Here is an 18,021-nt window from a genome sequence, read left to right on the forward strand (position 1 = left end):
TGGAAAGCAACCTGGGTGAGTATACCTGTTTGTTAAGATCCCGTTTATGTTTTTCGGTCTTTAACTACTTCTGCTAACTTTAACCAATTTTACTAATTCACATATCGAAACGTTCTGCTTCTTCTGGAGATTTCTGCTATATCTTTTTTCAAAATTTTACCATTGTACTTTTTGAAATGTTTGCGCTTTTTTTGTGTGAATTTCAGCCCCATAGAAATACATTGAAATTCTACAAAATTCCACAAAATTCTGCCAAAATCTTTTTCACAGCTTACCATTTCTGCCTACTTCAACATAGAAACTCCATTCAACTTTTAAACGAGTTACAAGACTCTAAACTATCTTCAGATCTTCAGATTTTGGGGTTTTTGAATATCTCTCACAGTTTTTCCATGATTGCAATTTAAGTTTTATGTAGATTTTTTGATCGATTTCAGGGTTACAATGTAATCCTATGGTGGAATTCTCTAACTGTTGTCAGTTGCTAGTGTGTGCACTGTAGTAACTGACGTTTTTTTAACTTTTCAAATTGATGCTGCTCAGACATATTTCACTGTACAGGAATAATTTATGCATCAAAACGTAGCCACGTATGTCTACTTTAAGGAACTATGACTATCATTGCGACAGGTCTTACGGTTTTCTGTCAAACTGGAGCACAGACATGTCACGCCTCCTATTTCTTCAGTGTGTTTCTTGCTTTGTTTCGATCTGTGTGTCAGCATTCTTCTCGTCTTCCTTTCTGGAAATGCCTTTTGCTTTTACTGGTTTTACTGTCTACAACGGTCTTCTGCAAACTCGTCAATTTTAGCAATTCATATATCAAAATGTTCTGCTTCTTCTTCTGAACTATGCTATATTGTTTGCTAAATTTTACTATTGTACTTTTTTCAACCATTTTACTATTGAACTTTTTCAAATATAATTATGTTACCTGTATGTGCTATATAGCAAAAGTATAGAAAACTTTTTTGCTATAATTTGCAAAAAAAAAAGTTTGCTATAGTTTACAAGCTGGTTTTAAAAAGTTGTAAAAAGTTTTTTTTAAACAACTTTTTTTTAAAAAGTAAGAATTTGTTGACCAGTTGTATCTCAGTTTACTTGCTGGTGAAATTATAAGATGACTTTAAATATAAATCCTCATCTTCTGGTATAGTAATAATAATTAAGCAAAAAAAGGACATGCTATTTTACAGACATGTCTGCAGACCCTGAAATAACAGAGGTGAAATTTAAAGTGCATAGTAATGCGGCTGGGTTTATGGAAACATTATGTTACCTGTATGTGGCAGGTGGATTAGCTCTCGCCTGGCAGGTCATGACAATTCTGGCCTCGGGCGCCTCCTCGGGGTAGATAGTGTCCACCGGCTGCTCCTCAAACACCGGGCCAAAACCTGTGGCATCATCTGCTGAAAAGAACCAAAGAAGAGTAGGACGAAAAACAGTATGAGGCACATTTGCAAGCTGGTAAGATCAGGAAGTTCAGTCACTAAGTTTGATCGGCAAAGCAGAAGTTATCCCAGTAACTGCTAAATGTGTTGGTATGAGAGAAGATGTTTAAAAATGCCCACATTAAACCCTTTTCTCACTGCATGCGTCATGTTTAGCCGTGTGTTGCAGATGTGCAAGAGCCCAATTTCATGAGAAAGCGTTTTTTTAAATGTATTTATTTTTTGTTCAATCTGGCTTTTTGCAATAGCGACACACACATGCAATCACCCCCAATTACTCATTAAAGGAGACAGACATCCCGAGCAGTGGCATGAATAAGACATAAACACAATGCTGAGCCATGAATAGGCAATGAGGCAGAATGTTCCCAAACGCTGATTATTCTCAAAGATCAAGACTGTGTAGGTGGCTGAATGGATTGCAAATGGGATGCGTGTGTATGAATGCGTGCGCACATGGGTGTTATTCCCCCTCGTGTTTCTGTGTTCTAAGAATGCACAGCTGACACCTCAATGGGGGACGTATGCTATTTCAGACAGTAATATGCCGCTCTGCTTTAGTTCATGGAACCAGGCCAAAGCCAGGAATTCACTGACTACAACAATGTCCTATAGCGCCTTGCTAATCCACTCCTACTGATTCATTTTGTTACATCACAACCACAAACTTCAACGGATTTTACTAAGTCGGTGCATAATTGAATTAATATGGAGCGAGTTCAACGTTTTCACAGATTGAAATCTGAAAAGCATTGTTTTTGTTTATGTCCAATGCAGTGCTTTGAACCACATCGATGCAGCTTAAACTTTTCACCTTTCTGGTGGGATTCTCTTGATCTAAATTATTCTGTTTGTTCTGAAACGTTCCCTCACAAACTTAGACCAACCAGTGTGCCGATATTGAGATTAAATAACACTCTGTTTACTTGTTAGAAGAGTTCTCAGAGCAACTGCTAGGATTGGATTTTATGTAAGGTTATCAGAGCATCATAGTAAAATAAATTGTCACAAGAGAAGGGAGTTAAAAGACAAGTCGTGACAAGAATCATGCACATATTGCTGTAGCCCAAAGTGTGTTGGCTCTTGACGCATATGTAGAGTAATCTCTGAAACCGGCTGTCTAGGTGCACATCTACAATTTAAATTACTCTTTCTGTCTTGGATGTCACGGGCTCAAGGTCTTGAAAATCTAATAAGCCTTAAAAGCACGAGGACACATCGACAGTCACATTAACAAGTTTGTTACGAGCAGGCGGTCCGCGCAAAGACACTGAAAGACGGGATCAACTTCCACTCAAACGCTACGGCAGCCAGCCGCATGAGAGCGCCTGACATTGATGGAAATCCCAAGGACTCAGAATTACTGCTGGCTGTGAGTGAAATTAAAAAATGCTAAAAATGGGCCATTGAGCGGTTGATAAAATGAAAATTAGGTGAGGATCTGCGTTTGGGGAGCGAGGGAGTTGAAAGAAGTGGGAGCAAGGAAAAACCGAAAGCTCTCCCTGAAGAGCAAAGAGTCTACTGTGACCCTGTTTTCTGTTGACTTAAGCTGAAACCACGTAAAATGTGGAATAAATTCTTAACACAGATATAAAATATAAATGTTAGATAGCCTGATGGCACTGGTGGTTTTCGGTGAAATGTTGAAGTAGCAGTTGAAATGTAACGAGCTCTGGTGCCGTTCCCGACTTTCCCATGTTACGTGGGATGTGACAGATGGTGGCGAGGGTGTTAAAGCAGGCCACATATACTGCCTGGAGACACACATAGGGCCTTTAACGTTCTCTACAGCTTTTTTTTTTTACTTTCCCTGTATGTCTCCACTCCCTCAAGATTCACTTTTTCATTTCGCAATCACCTAAACCCGCTCGCTCCGAACAACAGCATTTCAAAACTATTAACCCTAACCCTATGGCAGCATTCCAAGATCTCTTTACTCTTGTTGTTTTCCATCAGAAGTGTGTCACTTTCTCCACGCGTGACGTAAACACTACAGCAACAGAATGATGGCCAGAACTAATTAACTTTGACATGCAGAACAGTGGGTCATAAAAACCAATGAACAAAAAGATTGCAGAAGGCAACACGTCATGCCCTAATCTAAAAAACTCGAGAGCCGAGAAGGATCAAAGTCAGTGACATATCAGCAAATCACCAGCTGCCATCAACTCATGACCTTAATCACCAGCACAAGTGGGTTATGCTGCAGGACAATGATCCAAAACACAACAGCAAGTCCACCTGTGAATGGCTAAAGGAGTTTAAATAGAAACAATTTGATGTAGCCTAGTTAGTCTAAGTCTTGACTTATTTGTGTTTGATGAAAATGCTGTGCACATGAACCAACAATAACATTATTTAATACTCAAACTATGCTTTACAGATGCTCTTTGTTCCAATACACATGCAATGTATGTAACAGCGGCCATCATAGCAATACACATCAATCATTTCTGTAACACGATAATGACAAGTAAGTGCTCTTCCTTTCTTCACTTCTGGTTATTCGCAAAAATCAACATGCGAGCAAGACAGTGTAATAAAGTTGTGGACTTGTCTGTCGTAGTCCCTAGTTTTCCTGCAGCCTTCCTGATCCGTCCCCAGCCCTCCTCATGTTCTGTTCCATTTTTTTTCACCTGCTGCCACTCAAGCAATCAGTCTGTTCCGCAGGTGTCTTGCTCCTTGATTGCTTCAGTTCCCACCCTGTTGCTGGTCACTGGATGTTTGACGGGTTTTATGTTCCTCAATTTACTTAGTCTCTATTTTAGACCCAAATTTTGATGCATCTTACAGTCCAACTTTGACAACTCGTCTGATAAAAATACTGCGATCTCATACGATATTAAGATTTAATAACACATGATGCACTCAGTGTGAAATCTAATATGTATGCGCTACAGCTTGAAACCACATAGCACATAAAGACATTCATTATCTTAGGAAACAGGAACAAGTTTTAACCTTTAGCTTAAAGAATCACAGCGCTCAATGCAGCTTCCCAGAAGCATTTGCAGTATTGCAAATACCCATCTCAAATCATCCTACTCTTTTTCTCAAAACCTCCCACTCTACTTCCTAAAATAGAGTTTTCCACAAAACAGAGGAGAAAATCTCTTTTCAACAGCTCTTTCAATCACCCTATTTTTCTCTAATCTCTGAGAGTCTTCGTTTCTCTTTCTTTTTTTTTTTCTTATCCTGCATCAAAGATTTCCTCTGTTCCCTAGTTTGGCATTTCTCGCCTGTGGATACTTGGCTTTGACTTTCTTAACAGGCAAGTAATTATTACACAATGGTCAACTGTGAGTCCTCCGACCAGAAAAAGAAAGGAAAGCCAGAGAGTCTCTTTAACAGAGAAGGCCACAACTGCAAAACAAATGTGTAATGCGTGTCACCGGGGCCGGCTGCAAGTGGACAAACCTCTTTATCAAACACAGGCGGCCCTGTGCAGCTCAATGGCATTGAAGTTTATAGATTCGGCTGAAAACAACACTTGTTTATTTTCAGATTTATTTTTTTTCCATAGTGACATTGAGCAGCAAACATTCATTATTATTGAAGATGTTAGTATATCTTTGTTTTATTGCCAAGTGTCTTTCTAAATTTGTTTGTTCACATGGTTTGTTTTAATATCCCCATGGAAACATAATTATTAAAATCCCAGAGACGTGGAATTCTCTGGCGAATTAAATTTTAATTCGTTCTATGTGCAGAAGATGCGCTTTCTCACATCTGCTCATGATTTTTCTTTTTTTTTTGCATGACCAACTGAGAGTCCAAGTGGGACAGATAGCATATTGTGTCCTTGAGGCAAAACAGACACAATGTAGTAATAATTACCCACACACCCTTGAGCCATGTAATGAGGCATAATAACAAACCAAAATTGTCCCTGTAGGGATGATCCACTTTATTATTCTGTTTATATAATAATTAATAATTCTACTTGTACTAATTCAACTGAAACCTATTTGCTTTGGTTAAGAAAACTCAGTCGGTCGCTGCATCACTGTCATTTCAAAAACATGTAGCTATATGTTTTTGTGGACTGTTTATTCTGGTAAACTCAATGGATTATGATAATGATAGTCTATATTATAGTGTGAAATAATCTGCTTTGTGGTTAGGGTCCTGTATGTTGTGCTGCCTGCTTGATAACCTGCTGCCCAATATGCCACAACTCCTGTGCAAATGCGCTGCATCAGTTTGCATAAAATGATCCATTGACAACTAAAACCACATCAGCAACGGATTTTCACTTTTGTTTGGTAGAAGAGCCAAAACTCTAATGTTTAACTCATTTTCCTGTGGGAGGTTTCTGAAAATCCACCATCAGTTTCAGTTACAAGAAAAAAAAAAACATTCAAAAGCTTAGCAGAATTAAGCTTTTAACACAAATGCATCATAATGCAGAGCATGACATTTTGTGCACCATTTTCATAAGTGCTTTGCCACGCACCAAAAAAAAATAAAATACTCATGTGATATTTTCACATACAGTAATGACATCTTCTCTCCTTTTCCCTGATTTTTTATCTTCTAAATCCCTCCTCAACACAAATATAATGCCAAACAAATACATTTCAGATTTGCACAATTTGGAGGCGTGTTCCACAGATGGCACAGAAAGTACCAATCCAGTTTTTTTGGCGGGAAGCAGGAAGAGAATAGATTGTTTATTTAAACTGTTGTGTGAAATCGTTTTTGTTGTAGCCAAAGCAGTGATGCACTATGTATTGCAAACGTGGCACCAAAGCAATTACAGTATATTACTTTAAGAAAGTCCAGCCTAGTGTAGAAATAGTAGCAGTGATATCTATCTAGAATGACTAAGCTTCATATCTGGCCATGGGCAAGACGGCACAGATAAGCTAATGCCGTGACAACCAGCCGACTCCACGCAGCACTGACGACTCACACACCCTGGCAACACAATCATGAACTATCACGATCTCAAAGCAAATTTTTTTCTGCCTGGTCAGAACCATTGGGAGAATCTGATGCTCACTGTTAATCACAATGTATCCTTGGTGCACCCAAGGAAATCTCACCAAGACCTCACAGAGATCATCCACAGCTCAGGAACTTTAAAAGCCCAAAGCTACTGGCTGTCAAAGTGAGATATGTATCAAAAATAGATCCCAAGCATCACATTTATTTTGTTCTGCAAAGGAAAAACACGACCAATGCTTCCTGGTAAAGGAAAAATACGAATGGGGGTGGGGGTTGAGTAGGTAACAATGAAGACCATCAGAGAGGACAATTATTCATCCCATCAACTAATCAGCCCACATCCAGGATCTTAGCTTGTTCCCAGGCAACAACTCAAATTATTTGTTTTGTCCAGTTCAGCCTGATGACATTGCATTCATTTTGTTCTTTTCTCAGAAAAAGTAATACGAGCTGCGGCTGGAAATTGTATGGATGTACACAGTTAATAACACACAAAATAAATTGCACACGCAAAATGCACTGGTACGTCTCGGAGTTAAAGTACACATTTACAGAATGCAACTGATTTCTGACATGCTCCTGCAGATTTTATTCAGTTATATATTTTTTTACACATTTCTTCTGGTAATTTGAAGAAAATCAATAAGTGCTATTTTTGGTCCATCCCTTCTTGCCCAGACGCAGTTATTCCTCAAGTATCCACAGCAACCTCCACAGAGTGCAGCTTGCAACATAGCGAGCTCAAATGAGTCAGTCTGAGACCACAGCAGGTTGTTTACTCATTTTGGCTTCTACATGTCTGAACCGCTGCCATACTTGTGGCATGCTGTATAAATTTAACATCAAATAACGCAGCATGGTCTAAGATATAATTAAGTAAATCAGTGTTTTAATGGCCGCAACCTTCTTCCTTGTCCGGGCTCCATTGAAGTTAATGAAGTTGTACCACAAAGTTGTGATTTCTTTCAGATGAGATTGTCTTGATAAAGCATGTTTGTGGCCATTATGTTGCCTGTTTGAAGAATATTATCTGCACACAGACGCAGAACAATAACTGCGATAACTGTTTTCGATTAGTTTCAAATGTGGTGATACCGTCAGTATATTATTATTACAGTATAACGACGAGATTCATCATCTGAACGCTCAAATAACTGTCATCATGAAAATATCATTACCCAGTGATGTTGTTAGCTATCAGTGTAGCTATATCCTCTGTTGGGTTTGTGATTCTTAATCTATATGTAGTTTACATATAGATTTTACACATAGATGTAGTTTACATGTAAAATCTATATGTACTTTACATATGTGTAGTTTTATTCAAAGAGTATTCTATGATGAGGAACACAAACGTGCAAAATTTGAAGCTTTTTCTCTTAAATATCCGCCTCTAATACAAGAACTACGGGAACGACGCTAGGAGCTAAACAAATATTAGCTCTAATGCACTTAAAGAGGAGCTCTGTCAACACCCAGAGGCTTCACTATAAATAACGGCTTCTTCCAAGGCCACCTCATCACAGAAAACACGAGGAGACTCCGGCCCTGTGCTTTCTGTAAAACCAGTAAAACCAGCGGAAGAAAACCTCGAAATGTAGCCGTTTTTCTACATGGTTTATGTGAAATGATGGAGTAGGAATGCCAATAAGGTATAATACCGTAAGTCTGTTTCTTTATATATTGTGACTCGTTTATAAAATCCAATTTGTAGTAAAGCAGTGCTATTTTCATATCTCAACATGTTTACCTATGCTATTGAAACAGACAACAAAGTGAGAAGGGTTCTCGTTTATATCATAGTTTCTAACAGTCTTTAAATTTTTTTATGAAGTTTTTTTTTTATTAAATTAAAGATTAGATGACAGTTGGTTACTAAGCTTACTTAGTGGTGTTTAAGAGACATGTTTTATTGTTTTCCAGGTATTAAGGTGAGAAGCAATCATTCTTTGGCCAAACATAAATCTTGAAAACCAAAATTGTTTTTGGATTTTCATATGCATTTTCTGCATAAGAACAGTAGTGAACAGTAAAGTCTGTTTACTAGAAATAATCCACTTGGCTTTGAATGAAAAAACAAAACAAAAAACAGTCTGTTGATTGTTGAAAGGAATGGTAATTTATTCATGGTAAAAACTGTTCCTGACTATAAATACATTCGTGGTGCTGTCATAGGGTCTAACAAGCAGTAAAGTGCTAGTAGACAACTGGTCATCTAAGGAAGTGACCTTTAGTATTAGAGCAGGAGTTTTAGTGGTTTGTTACTCTGAACACGATGGTTGTGTGCAACATGATGCCTACAGGGAGGAGTAACACCAGCATTGACAGTAGAGACAGAGAAAAAAAAAAGAACTGTTGTCTTTTTCCATACAATTTAAAGTTTATCACTCCACAGTGAGAAAGATCTTTAACAAGTGAGTGGATATCACGGCATCTTCCCGCAAAAAGAAGAAAGCTAAAAGTGTCATATTTTAGACACCGCATACCTTAATTAGCATGACAATAAAAAACTTATATATATACGGTACGATTAGAAATAGATTAAAGTGCAAATTGTGAGGAAGATTAGATCTTACCTTCAGAAGGGTCCAGCACAGCCCCTTGCTCTGATGAATCTGCGGCAGAGAATTCAACGTTAATCATCAAATCAATATTCTGCACTGTTACAGCACAAGACTCCGATCTTTTACATCTATAAAAGAACAACGCTTAAAATGATTATACATTTGGCTTAAGAACTTCCCTACCGCCTACACAACATTGCATTCATGAACCGTAAATTAAAAATGCAATTTATAATGTTCCTGTCTTTTGTGTAAGACGAGTGATGTTAAAAACTGCTACTGCTAGTTGCACAACAAACTGGTTGCAGCGTAGTTACTCCCAAGGACAAAACACAGAAAACCTGCACACTCCTTACACTGTGGACGTAGTGTAGAGTGAGCTTGACATTTCCCAAGCTGTCATAGCGTTAATGTCACATCACACTTTGTTCACGCTGCGGCTAAACAAACATGTCAAGCCGATGTCCCTCCGCTAAAGTGAAGACCAGAGTGAGCTGACCGACTGCTGTCTGCCTTACTACAGCAGTGATTTTTTTTATAAAGTTCCTAAAGATGTAAAGGAAGTGCAGAGTGTACTGTCTTTATATTGTAATCAGAAATATAAAAGAAGTGTGCTGCCTTTTAAAGTCATGATTAAAAATCAAGAGAAACAAGAGCCGAATCTTGTAGAGTTACATATTTGTCTTTTGTTGTTTCATGTGAAATAAATCTAAAATGATTGTATTCCCACTCCATAGGCAATTCACAATCAATCTCGCTAACTTGGACATTTCAAGCTTACTTTATTATCTAGATTGTTTTGTTTTGTGCTGATGGTACAGAACTAAACCTTTAAGCCCTCTAATGTACAGGATGTATCTTTCTCCCTTAGTTACCCATTCAATGTTTATTTACCTTAAACTGACCAAAAAATGACAGCATAATTTTAAAAAAAAGTAACTTTTCTGTTTCATTAACATCAGATTTTCCTCGTTTCCACACAGCTCAAATTATTCCCTGATTCATATTTTTCCCCCCCATCTCATTTTCTAGACCAAACACTTTTTCAGCAGCTTGTTCACACTTTGTCTTCCTCATTCTTCAGCTAAGGGATAAACTGACAGCTATGAAGAAAAAAGTGTGCGACTATCCAAGCCACCTGTTGAATTTTCATGCTGTGTTGACGCTGTGCATCATTCATAAGCCTGTTTGCGGAGTTGCTGAAGGACACCATGTTTTTCTTTTTTGGACAAATGGGTTGTTGGTTGTTGGATGTTTTGACTTGATGGAATAAGGGGGGAAAAGCAACCTGAAGCTAACAACCAAAACTCTTTGAAATTCTAAATCTTTCTCGGTCGCATTGAAGCAACAATAACTGTCAAATTCATAGCTGCGATTTCAATGGCCATCTCTGAGACGAGACACGTTACAACTCAAACAGAGTAAAAATCACCTCAGAAAGTACAAACTTTAGCGGTGCGTTTATTGCCTGTAATTTTGTTAATTATGGCCAACAGCGAATAGAAACTTAAAGCTCGATCATTATTGCACTTTGTTTTTCTTTCTTTTTTTTCTTCACCTTTCCCCTTAAACTTAATTTTGATAGAAACCTGCAAGCGAGAAGGCCAGGAGATGAAGGAGCAGGGCGAGGTGCAGCATGGTGTTGAAGCGAGAACCACCTGGAGGGGTCACAGCTAGAAACCTGGTTGATGAAACATGAGCGGAACGCCCTGGTTTTCCTAAAGGAGATAAGGAAACAGGAAGAAAGACTGTTTAAGGCTCTAATAAAGTCTCTGCAGAGGAACCTTTAGTTAATAGCCTTTGCTGTTTTGTCTTGGAAAAAAAACCTATTGGGTTTTGAAAAAAAAAAGAAAAAAAGAAAGAAATCTTGCTTGCTACCTGCATAGTAAAAATTTTCTTCTTTCTTTCCGTTTTACCGGTTCACCAATAAAGTCCAGGACATATTCCGCAAGAACAAATATGTTTTTTCTTCCAGGGCTGCAGACATGCAGGACATTTACTTCACAAGAACTCGAGTGTAGGATTCCTGGGAAGTCTTCATATGTCTCTCTTACCCACTTTCCTCCTTCAGACACCACACAAAACCCTTCTGTCCAGAATATGTGTCAGGAACAAGCTGCAAGAACAGAATGATGTCATTTTGCTCTCGTACCCCCAGGAGAGAGAGAGAGAGAAAGAAAGAGAGAGAGCCACATTTCTCTGTTCTTGCAGTCTGTATTACCCTTGAACTGTGTGATCTTCCTCTGCTCAATTTAAAGGAACGCATTCAGTGTCATTTCTACAGGCTTTTGACGAGCCAAGCTCCAGTTTTTCATAGCGAAAAAAGAAAAGCATGAGGCTAAAAAAAGGAGAGTGGATTTAATATTAGATCGTTTGTCCTTGCAGTAGGAACAGAATTTAAAAGCTGGGAGTCCCTGACTGCTTACGCTACAGTTAGAAGACATTCTAATAAACTGTATTTCCTTCATATTCATCATCCATCCATCCATCCATCACTTGCCCACCATTGTGACAGGGGATGATATCAGGACCAAACAGCAGCTTTCATCAAGCTTCAGCAGCCAATCTCTGTCTCTCGGCGCAGATTAGCGCACACACACGCACACACACCTACGCACACGCACGCGTGCGCACACGTCTCTGCTTCCTGTCAGCCTCAAAGGCACAGTCTGGTGATGGATTGACGTTTGATGACTGACTTTTGGCTAATTGTTTGAACATTCCCAGACTGAGCACAATTACGTTTCCAAAGATGATGGCACAATCTCTGTCGGTTTGGAAACAAAACAGCGTTTCAGTTTGAAGGAGGTTTTAGCGTGTGACCGGTGGGTCTCAGAAGTGCTGCATTTTTTCTGTGAAAGTCCTTTTATTGAAGTGACATAAAAAGTGCCTCGTGTACCAGTTTTTCTGTGAAAGCACCACCTTCAGTCAAACCATTCCTGCTGACTGCTGGACAGCTGACTGAAAGAAGGCTCCTACGGATTTCCTCACTAACAAGAAAGGAAAATCCAACAGATTTTCCTTTTCTTAATATAGGGACAGTGATGACATTGAGCTTAAGCAAGACACTACACACTAAGCATTTGAAAACGAAAACTAATAGAGTAGATTTATGTGTAATTTAAGTATCAAACTCTAAGCAACAATACATAAATGATTTACGTAACATAATGAATATTTAATGTTATTTTAGCAACAATTCAATTAACATGTACTTTACTCTTTTAAATAAAACCACTTAAATCATGACACAACTAAGTCCAAAACTATTCATAACTGATCTAGGTTTTAATCATTTTTCAATTTTACCAATATTTGTTCTCTGTCTTAAAACGACAGTAACGTTTTGGACTTATCTAGACAGAGTCCTGACTTGAATCTGATAGAGAATCTGTGGAGAGAGTAAAAAAAAAAAAAAAAAAGGTTAGGGTGATGGTAAGGAGACCTTTGATTTGTCTGATTTGACATGCCGTTTGTAATACTTAAGTGAAAAGAGAGAGAAAATTGTTTTTATATAATTGATTCACTTATTACATTGTATTATTATCTTTTTGGAGATTTCAATCTGATTTCCTATCAGAAACAAATTTCTTGGTTTTAATTTTGGGTCCGCTCTGTGGATTTTTGTTTTCTGCCTTCGTGTCAATATTCTAACACAGTGAAACAATAGGATTTTGTTTAATCAAATGTATATGGTGAGAATTGAATAGTTCATTGTAATGATAAAACAGAAGAGCAAGAAAGGAAATAATAGCTTTTCAAGGTGTGTTAAAAACATTAACTGTAAAACTGAATGCATTAGGACAGACTGCTTGCTTTAAATAATAATAATAATAATAATAATTCTAAAAGATATATAATTAAAGCTCAGATATAGATGTTTAGACTGAAATAATAATCTCTACTGCTTCAGCAGCAGAGGTGCAAAAAGTACATGGTAGACAGACCAAAACTTTAAAGACATATTCATGAACTTTTTGGGTTTTTTTTTCTTTTCCAACCCAACATCCTCTTAACAAAATCTCAGGGGAAATTAACCGGAAAATGAAAGCCTGAGTATCAACGCAGATGCGTTTCCCAAACCTTAACGACTCCATCTCGGCTTTCTCGTTTGCGGTGCGATTTCCGTCTGTGTCAGAAACCCCAATCTGAACATCTATATTTCTCACCAGCCTACTGTCAGACTCGCATTTAGTTATTTTCTGGTTTCTGAGCGCCGAGCATCAGATCAGTAACGCCGCACCTGTCCATTCGTTCCCCCTCCCCACCTCCCTCCGCTCACGCTGGATTGGCGACTCCTGATTGGAGTGTAATTGAACATGAGGCAAAAACTATCGATTCTACATGAGCGCCGTTGAGCCGTCAGCTGGGAGAGATTTAGAGGTGTGACAGAAGGAGTGAGATCTCAGAGCTCTCAGGAAAAATAGAGTCATTTTTGCCAACAATAGATTACAATAAGGAGAGCACGTGTAATTGGCAGTTTGCATAACACCAGCAGCAGAACTGCAGCTCAAGCTGCACACAGGCAGAGACACCCAGACACACTGTAACCCACACCACAGGTCCGCCATGCTGAACATAGAGTAACGGCTAAGCTGTACAGCTGTAAGACAGCCATACAGTGGGGATTTCATCTCTACGAGGGGCTGTATCTTAGCAACCAGCCTTTCAAAAGCAGCAGTTTGATGGCTGCAGGGGTGGGGGGCGCTTTTGTAGCCAGCAATGATACTATGCAAAGACTCATTTTAATCTGAAGGGGAAAAAAAATTAAAAATGCTATGGATGTGGGAAGACTGCCAATGGCAATCTGGTCATCTATTTAAAAATAGCCTCATATAGCCTCGCTCTGCGACTGTAGCTGTTACTTCTGTCTCTCGTGAATCCTAAACGGCCCTACTCTAGAGAAATTATGGGCAAACAGGAGAAGCACCATTAAAGTGTTGGAGCGTTGAAGGAATCCATCCCATCCATGCCATTAAGAGTGGTCACTGGAATTGATAAGCGATAACACATCAGAGCAGTAGATAGCAGGTCTATGCAATCGGTATTAATGCTGCCCTGCACTTCCTCTGTGCTAACTTAGCGGCCTGAATGGCTGGGATGGAAACACTCCATCTTTCACCAGGTATTACAGGCCCTGGACACGAAAACCCTTCAACAAGGCCATTTCTTCTCCTCATAAATCATACCCATGATGACGGCAGAGCTATTACCGCTGCTAGCTTGATTTCAGCAAAGGTTTTGTCAGGCTGTGTACCCCGAGCCTTTTGCTTTGCCCCCTGAATTTTAATGTTCTCCTGTGTCCTTACGTCACTTTCAAAGCTGAGTCTCACTGCTCTCAGAGCTTTGTATGTGTTACCGACAGCAGAAGCCTTCGGGAGCTAATTTTACAATTTAACTGCAGTCTGAGGATCGATAGCATCACTAGTGATTGTTTTATGACTCCAAGTTTCCTAAAGGCCTTCCAGTGTTCGTTCCGGTGGGAACTGCATAACTAAGTGGCTGAAAATGCTTTTTTGTTTGTTTTTCACATTCTGAGGTGTAAGGGTTCTGGATTTGAAAATATTGCCAAAATGTTAATCTAACCACACCATCCTCCTTCCACTTCATCCACTTCACAAGGAGTCCAAAACAAAAAAACAAAAAAGGTGACTTTTATTGTGGCCTGTTTCAAAACAGGCCACAAGATGAAGCTTTAGATTTGGGAAATAAAAAAAACATTAGAAATTGCTGCTTTCCTCATCTATATGTCATGACTCCATGTGGCATCTGGAGGCAAGATGGCAAATCAAGAACTTTAAATCCGTGACAGATTAGATGTCTGACTTGGGGTTTCGTACTATGGAGGAAAACTCAATCCATCAATTTACCTCCTTCTCCGTCCTTCTGACATTGGAGCCCCTGGTTTGAAGCAGAGACCCAGAGAGCAAAGATCTAAAAGCATAGTTATGAAAACTATGCTTTTAGATCCATGAACAGGATTAAGGACAAAGGGCATACATAAAGCCCATGTGCAGTGAAATTTAGGATTATAATAATAAAAAGAGCTGGACAAAAAGAAGAAAAAAAGAGGTGGCCGATGTGCTGTAATTCAGACATTCAGTAATCAAGCAATTAAAATTCAGCAATTGAAAATTGTTACATTTAAAAAAAAATGCATGGTTTAAAAGTCTCATTATTAAATGAAAAATACACTTTACTGATCATGAGCATATTGGTATTTGATTAAACAATTAAATTATTTCCACAATGCTCTTTTGTGCCTGAATGCAAATAATTTCTTTAAAATATGTTCATCTTGCATCTGCACACGTCAGTAATCAAACCTTCCTATTTTTCCTCATAAACGCAGTCAGCTAATGTCCAACAACAACCCCTGCTCCATGTCTTTGTGCTCAGCTTTGCGGCAGGCCCCAGGTTATAATTTACTTATTGTGAGCCTTATTGATCCTCTAATCTTTTTCTCAGAAATAATGCCATACATGCATTCCCTTGGTTACCTGCTTCCTCTGGTAACTAGGGAAGCAGGTGACTGGGAGAACTGGTCAATGTGGAATTTCTTTGTAGACCAAATTAGCGCTACAAGCAGCACATTACAGAGCAACTGATACAGGGAGGACAATGCAGACTGTAGGGCCTGCTCATAAAACTGCATTATTTATTTTTAGATTTCAGCCGACAGTGCCATTTAGACAAACATACTGGAAGCAAAGATATAAAGAGCAGCATTGACTGAGATAAAATTAAGATGAAACAGAGATGTATTGAGTCTGACATAATCCGTTTGGAGAAACAGTGATTTCATCGATGTTGAAGAAAATGACAGTTTATTAGTTTCCAGTATATTCTCGTTGAAAAATGTCAGAAACACTGATAAATGTATTCTGTCCCATTGTTTGGCTAAATGGAGACAGAGAGAGAGAGAAAAAAATATTTCACCTAACATGACCTCATACACTTGATATGAGTACATATGTTCCAGAATGAGACACTGGCTGTGATGGATTCCTTACTGATGCTGAATCAATCCCATTTTCCCACAAATAATTAATTATTTATGGCAAAAACTATTGATCTTAAGCGTCAAAAAAGGCCACACTCAGCCTGCTTGTCACTTGAACTCCCTGCTCTGAAACATAAGGTGATCTTTATCCAGGGGAAATAAGACTAACAGTCTACAGGAAGTAACATTTATCTGCCAAAACACTGTGATTCTGTAAAGAGCAGGATATGCACATCAGTTACCTAAGCCTATTAGACATTAAAACCAGGACAGATACAGCATTTGAAAAAGATCTAAATAATCTGAGCTGCACAGACAGGAAATTGTCGAGCAGTTCAGAAAAAAAAAGAAAATGACCGAAACTAAACGGCCATTTTGTTTTTCTTGCAGCAAAAACATATTCATGTACACATTTTATTACACATTGTATAGATCACTAAAGGCACTCGTTTGTTATTTTCCATACCATCAGTGTGTCAGAAAGCTATTGCATTAAAGCATATAAAAATATGTATTTCAAGATGATAGACGTGTTATTATCCTTACATACACAAAGTCAGATTTTTTTTTTCTTTAAATAAATTGTCACTGTTTCACATATCAGTTAAGATGTTGTTTGGTCTAAGTCAGTCTATTGTAGCTCTGACTGCATGTTGAAGAAAAGCTTTGCACCAGCATGATGCTCCCACGACCAGTTGTCACTGTGTGGATAGTCAGTGTGTTTAGGGATGATGTGAAGTTTATATGTACAGTCATGGCCAAAAGTTTTGAGAATGACACAAATATTATATTCTCACATGATCTGCTGCCCTCTGGTTTTCATGTGTGTATGTCAGATGTTTTCATCACATACAGAAATACAATTGCAATCATATGAGTAACAAAAGCTTTTATTGACAGTTAGAATGAGTTAATGCAGCAAGTCAATATTTGCAATGTTGACCCCTCTTCTTCAGGACCTCTGCAATTCTCCCTGGCATGCTGTCAATCAACTTCTGGACCAAATCCTGACTGATAGCAGTCCATTCTTGCACAATCAATGCTTGCATTTTGTCAGAATTCCTAGGTTTTTGTTTGTCCACCCGTCTCTTGATGAATGACCAAAAGTTTTCAATGGGATTAAAATCTGGGGAGTTTCCAGGCCATGGATCCAAAATCTCTATGCTTTGTTCCCTGAGCCAGTTAGTTATCACCTTTGCTTTATGGCAAGGTGCTCCATCATGCTGGAAAAGGCATTGGGAGAAGTTGCTCTCGGAGGACATTCTGGTACCATTCTTTATTCATGGCTGTGTTTTTAGGCCAGACTGTGAGAGAGCCGAATCCCTTGACTGAGAAGCAACCCCACACATGAATGGTTTCAGGATGCTTTACAGTTGGCATGAGACAAGACTGGTGGTAGCGCTCACCTCGTCTTCTCCGAACAAGCTGTTTTCCAGATGTCCCAAACAATCGGAAAGGGGATTCATCAGAGAAAATGACTTTACCCCGGTCCTCAGCAGTCCACTCCCAGTACTTTTTGCAGAATATAAGTCTGTCCCTGATGTTTTTCCTGGAGAGAAGTGGCTTCTTTGCTGCCCTCCTTGAGACCAGGCCTTGCTCCAAGAGTCTCCGCCTCACAGTGCGTGCAGATGCACTCACACCTGTCTGCTGCCATTCCTGAGCAAGCTCTGCACTGCTGGTAGCCCGATCCCACAGCTGAAACACTTTTAAGAGACGGTCCAGGCGCTTGCTGGTCTTTTCTCCTACCTGAGCTATGGATCTCTGCAGCTCTGCCTTATTCTTCATTATGGAGAAAGTCAGTTTAATAAAAAAAAAAACGTTATATATATATATATATATATATTTTTTTTTTTTTTTTTTTCTTTTTTTGCCACACCTTTACACTGCAGTAACTTTAAGGTTTTTCAAAGTTATATAAAGGTGAATAACAACAGCATGGCGTGGATTAGTGATTTAAAACTTTATTTTCCAGTTAAGAAAGCAGCAGGGACGGGAGTAAAAACATGCACTTCTGCAATACACATTTTTGTTTTTCTTGCTCCCTGTGCTCCGT

At 38.8% G+C, this 18,021-nt stretch overlaps 1 protein-coding gene across 3 annotated transcripts in view; it reads right to left on the minus strand.

Annotated features, from left to right (window-relative positions):
- Positions 1-18,021, minus strand: part of cntn1a (contactin 1a) — a 68,034-nt gene that overhangs the window by 21,301 nt on the left and 28,712 nt on the right. For 2 of the 3 annotated variants that reach the window (XM_008411005.3, XM_081607869.1), the window contains exons 2-4: positions 10,555-10,683; positions 8,978-9,016; positions 1,280-1,409 (exon numbers count right to left, since the gene is read on the minus strand). In XM_008411005.3, the coding sequence (XP_008409227.1) occupies positions 1,280-1,409; positions 8,978-9,016; positions 10,555-10,603 (218 nt within the window). In that variant the 5' untranslated portion in view covers positions 10,604-10,683. The remainder of the gene's footprint in view (positions 1-1,279; positions 1,410-8,977; positions 9,017-10,554; positions 10,684-18,021) is intronic. The other variant, XM_017305355.2, reaches the window with a different exon arrangement.

This window comes from Poecilia reticulata, chromosome 6, assembly GCF_904066995.2.
Source record: "Poecilia reticulata chromosome 6, P_reticulata-male-v2, whole genome shotgun sequence".
In the NCBI taxonomy this organism is placed as follows: Eukaryota; Metazoa; Chordata; class Actinopteri; order Cyprinodontiformes; family Poeciliidae; genus Poecilia; species Poecilia reticulata.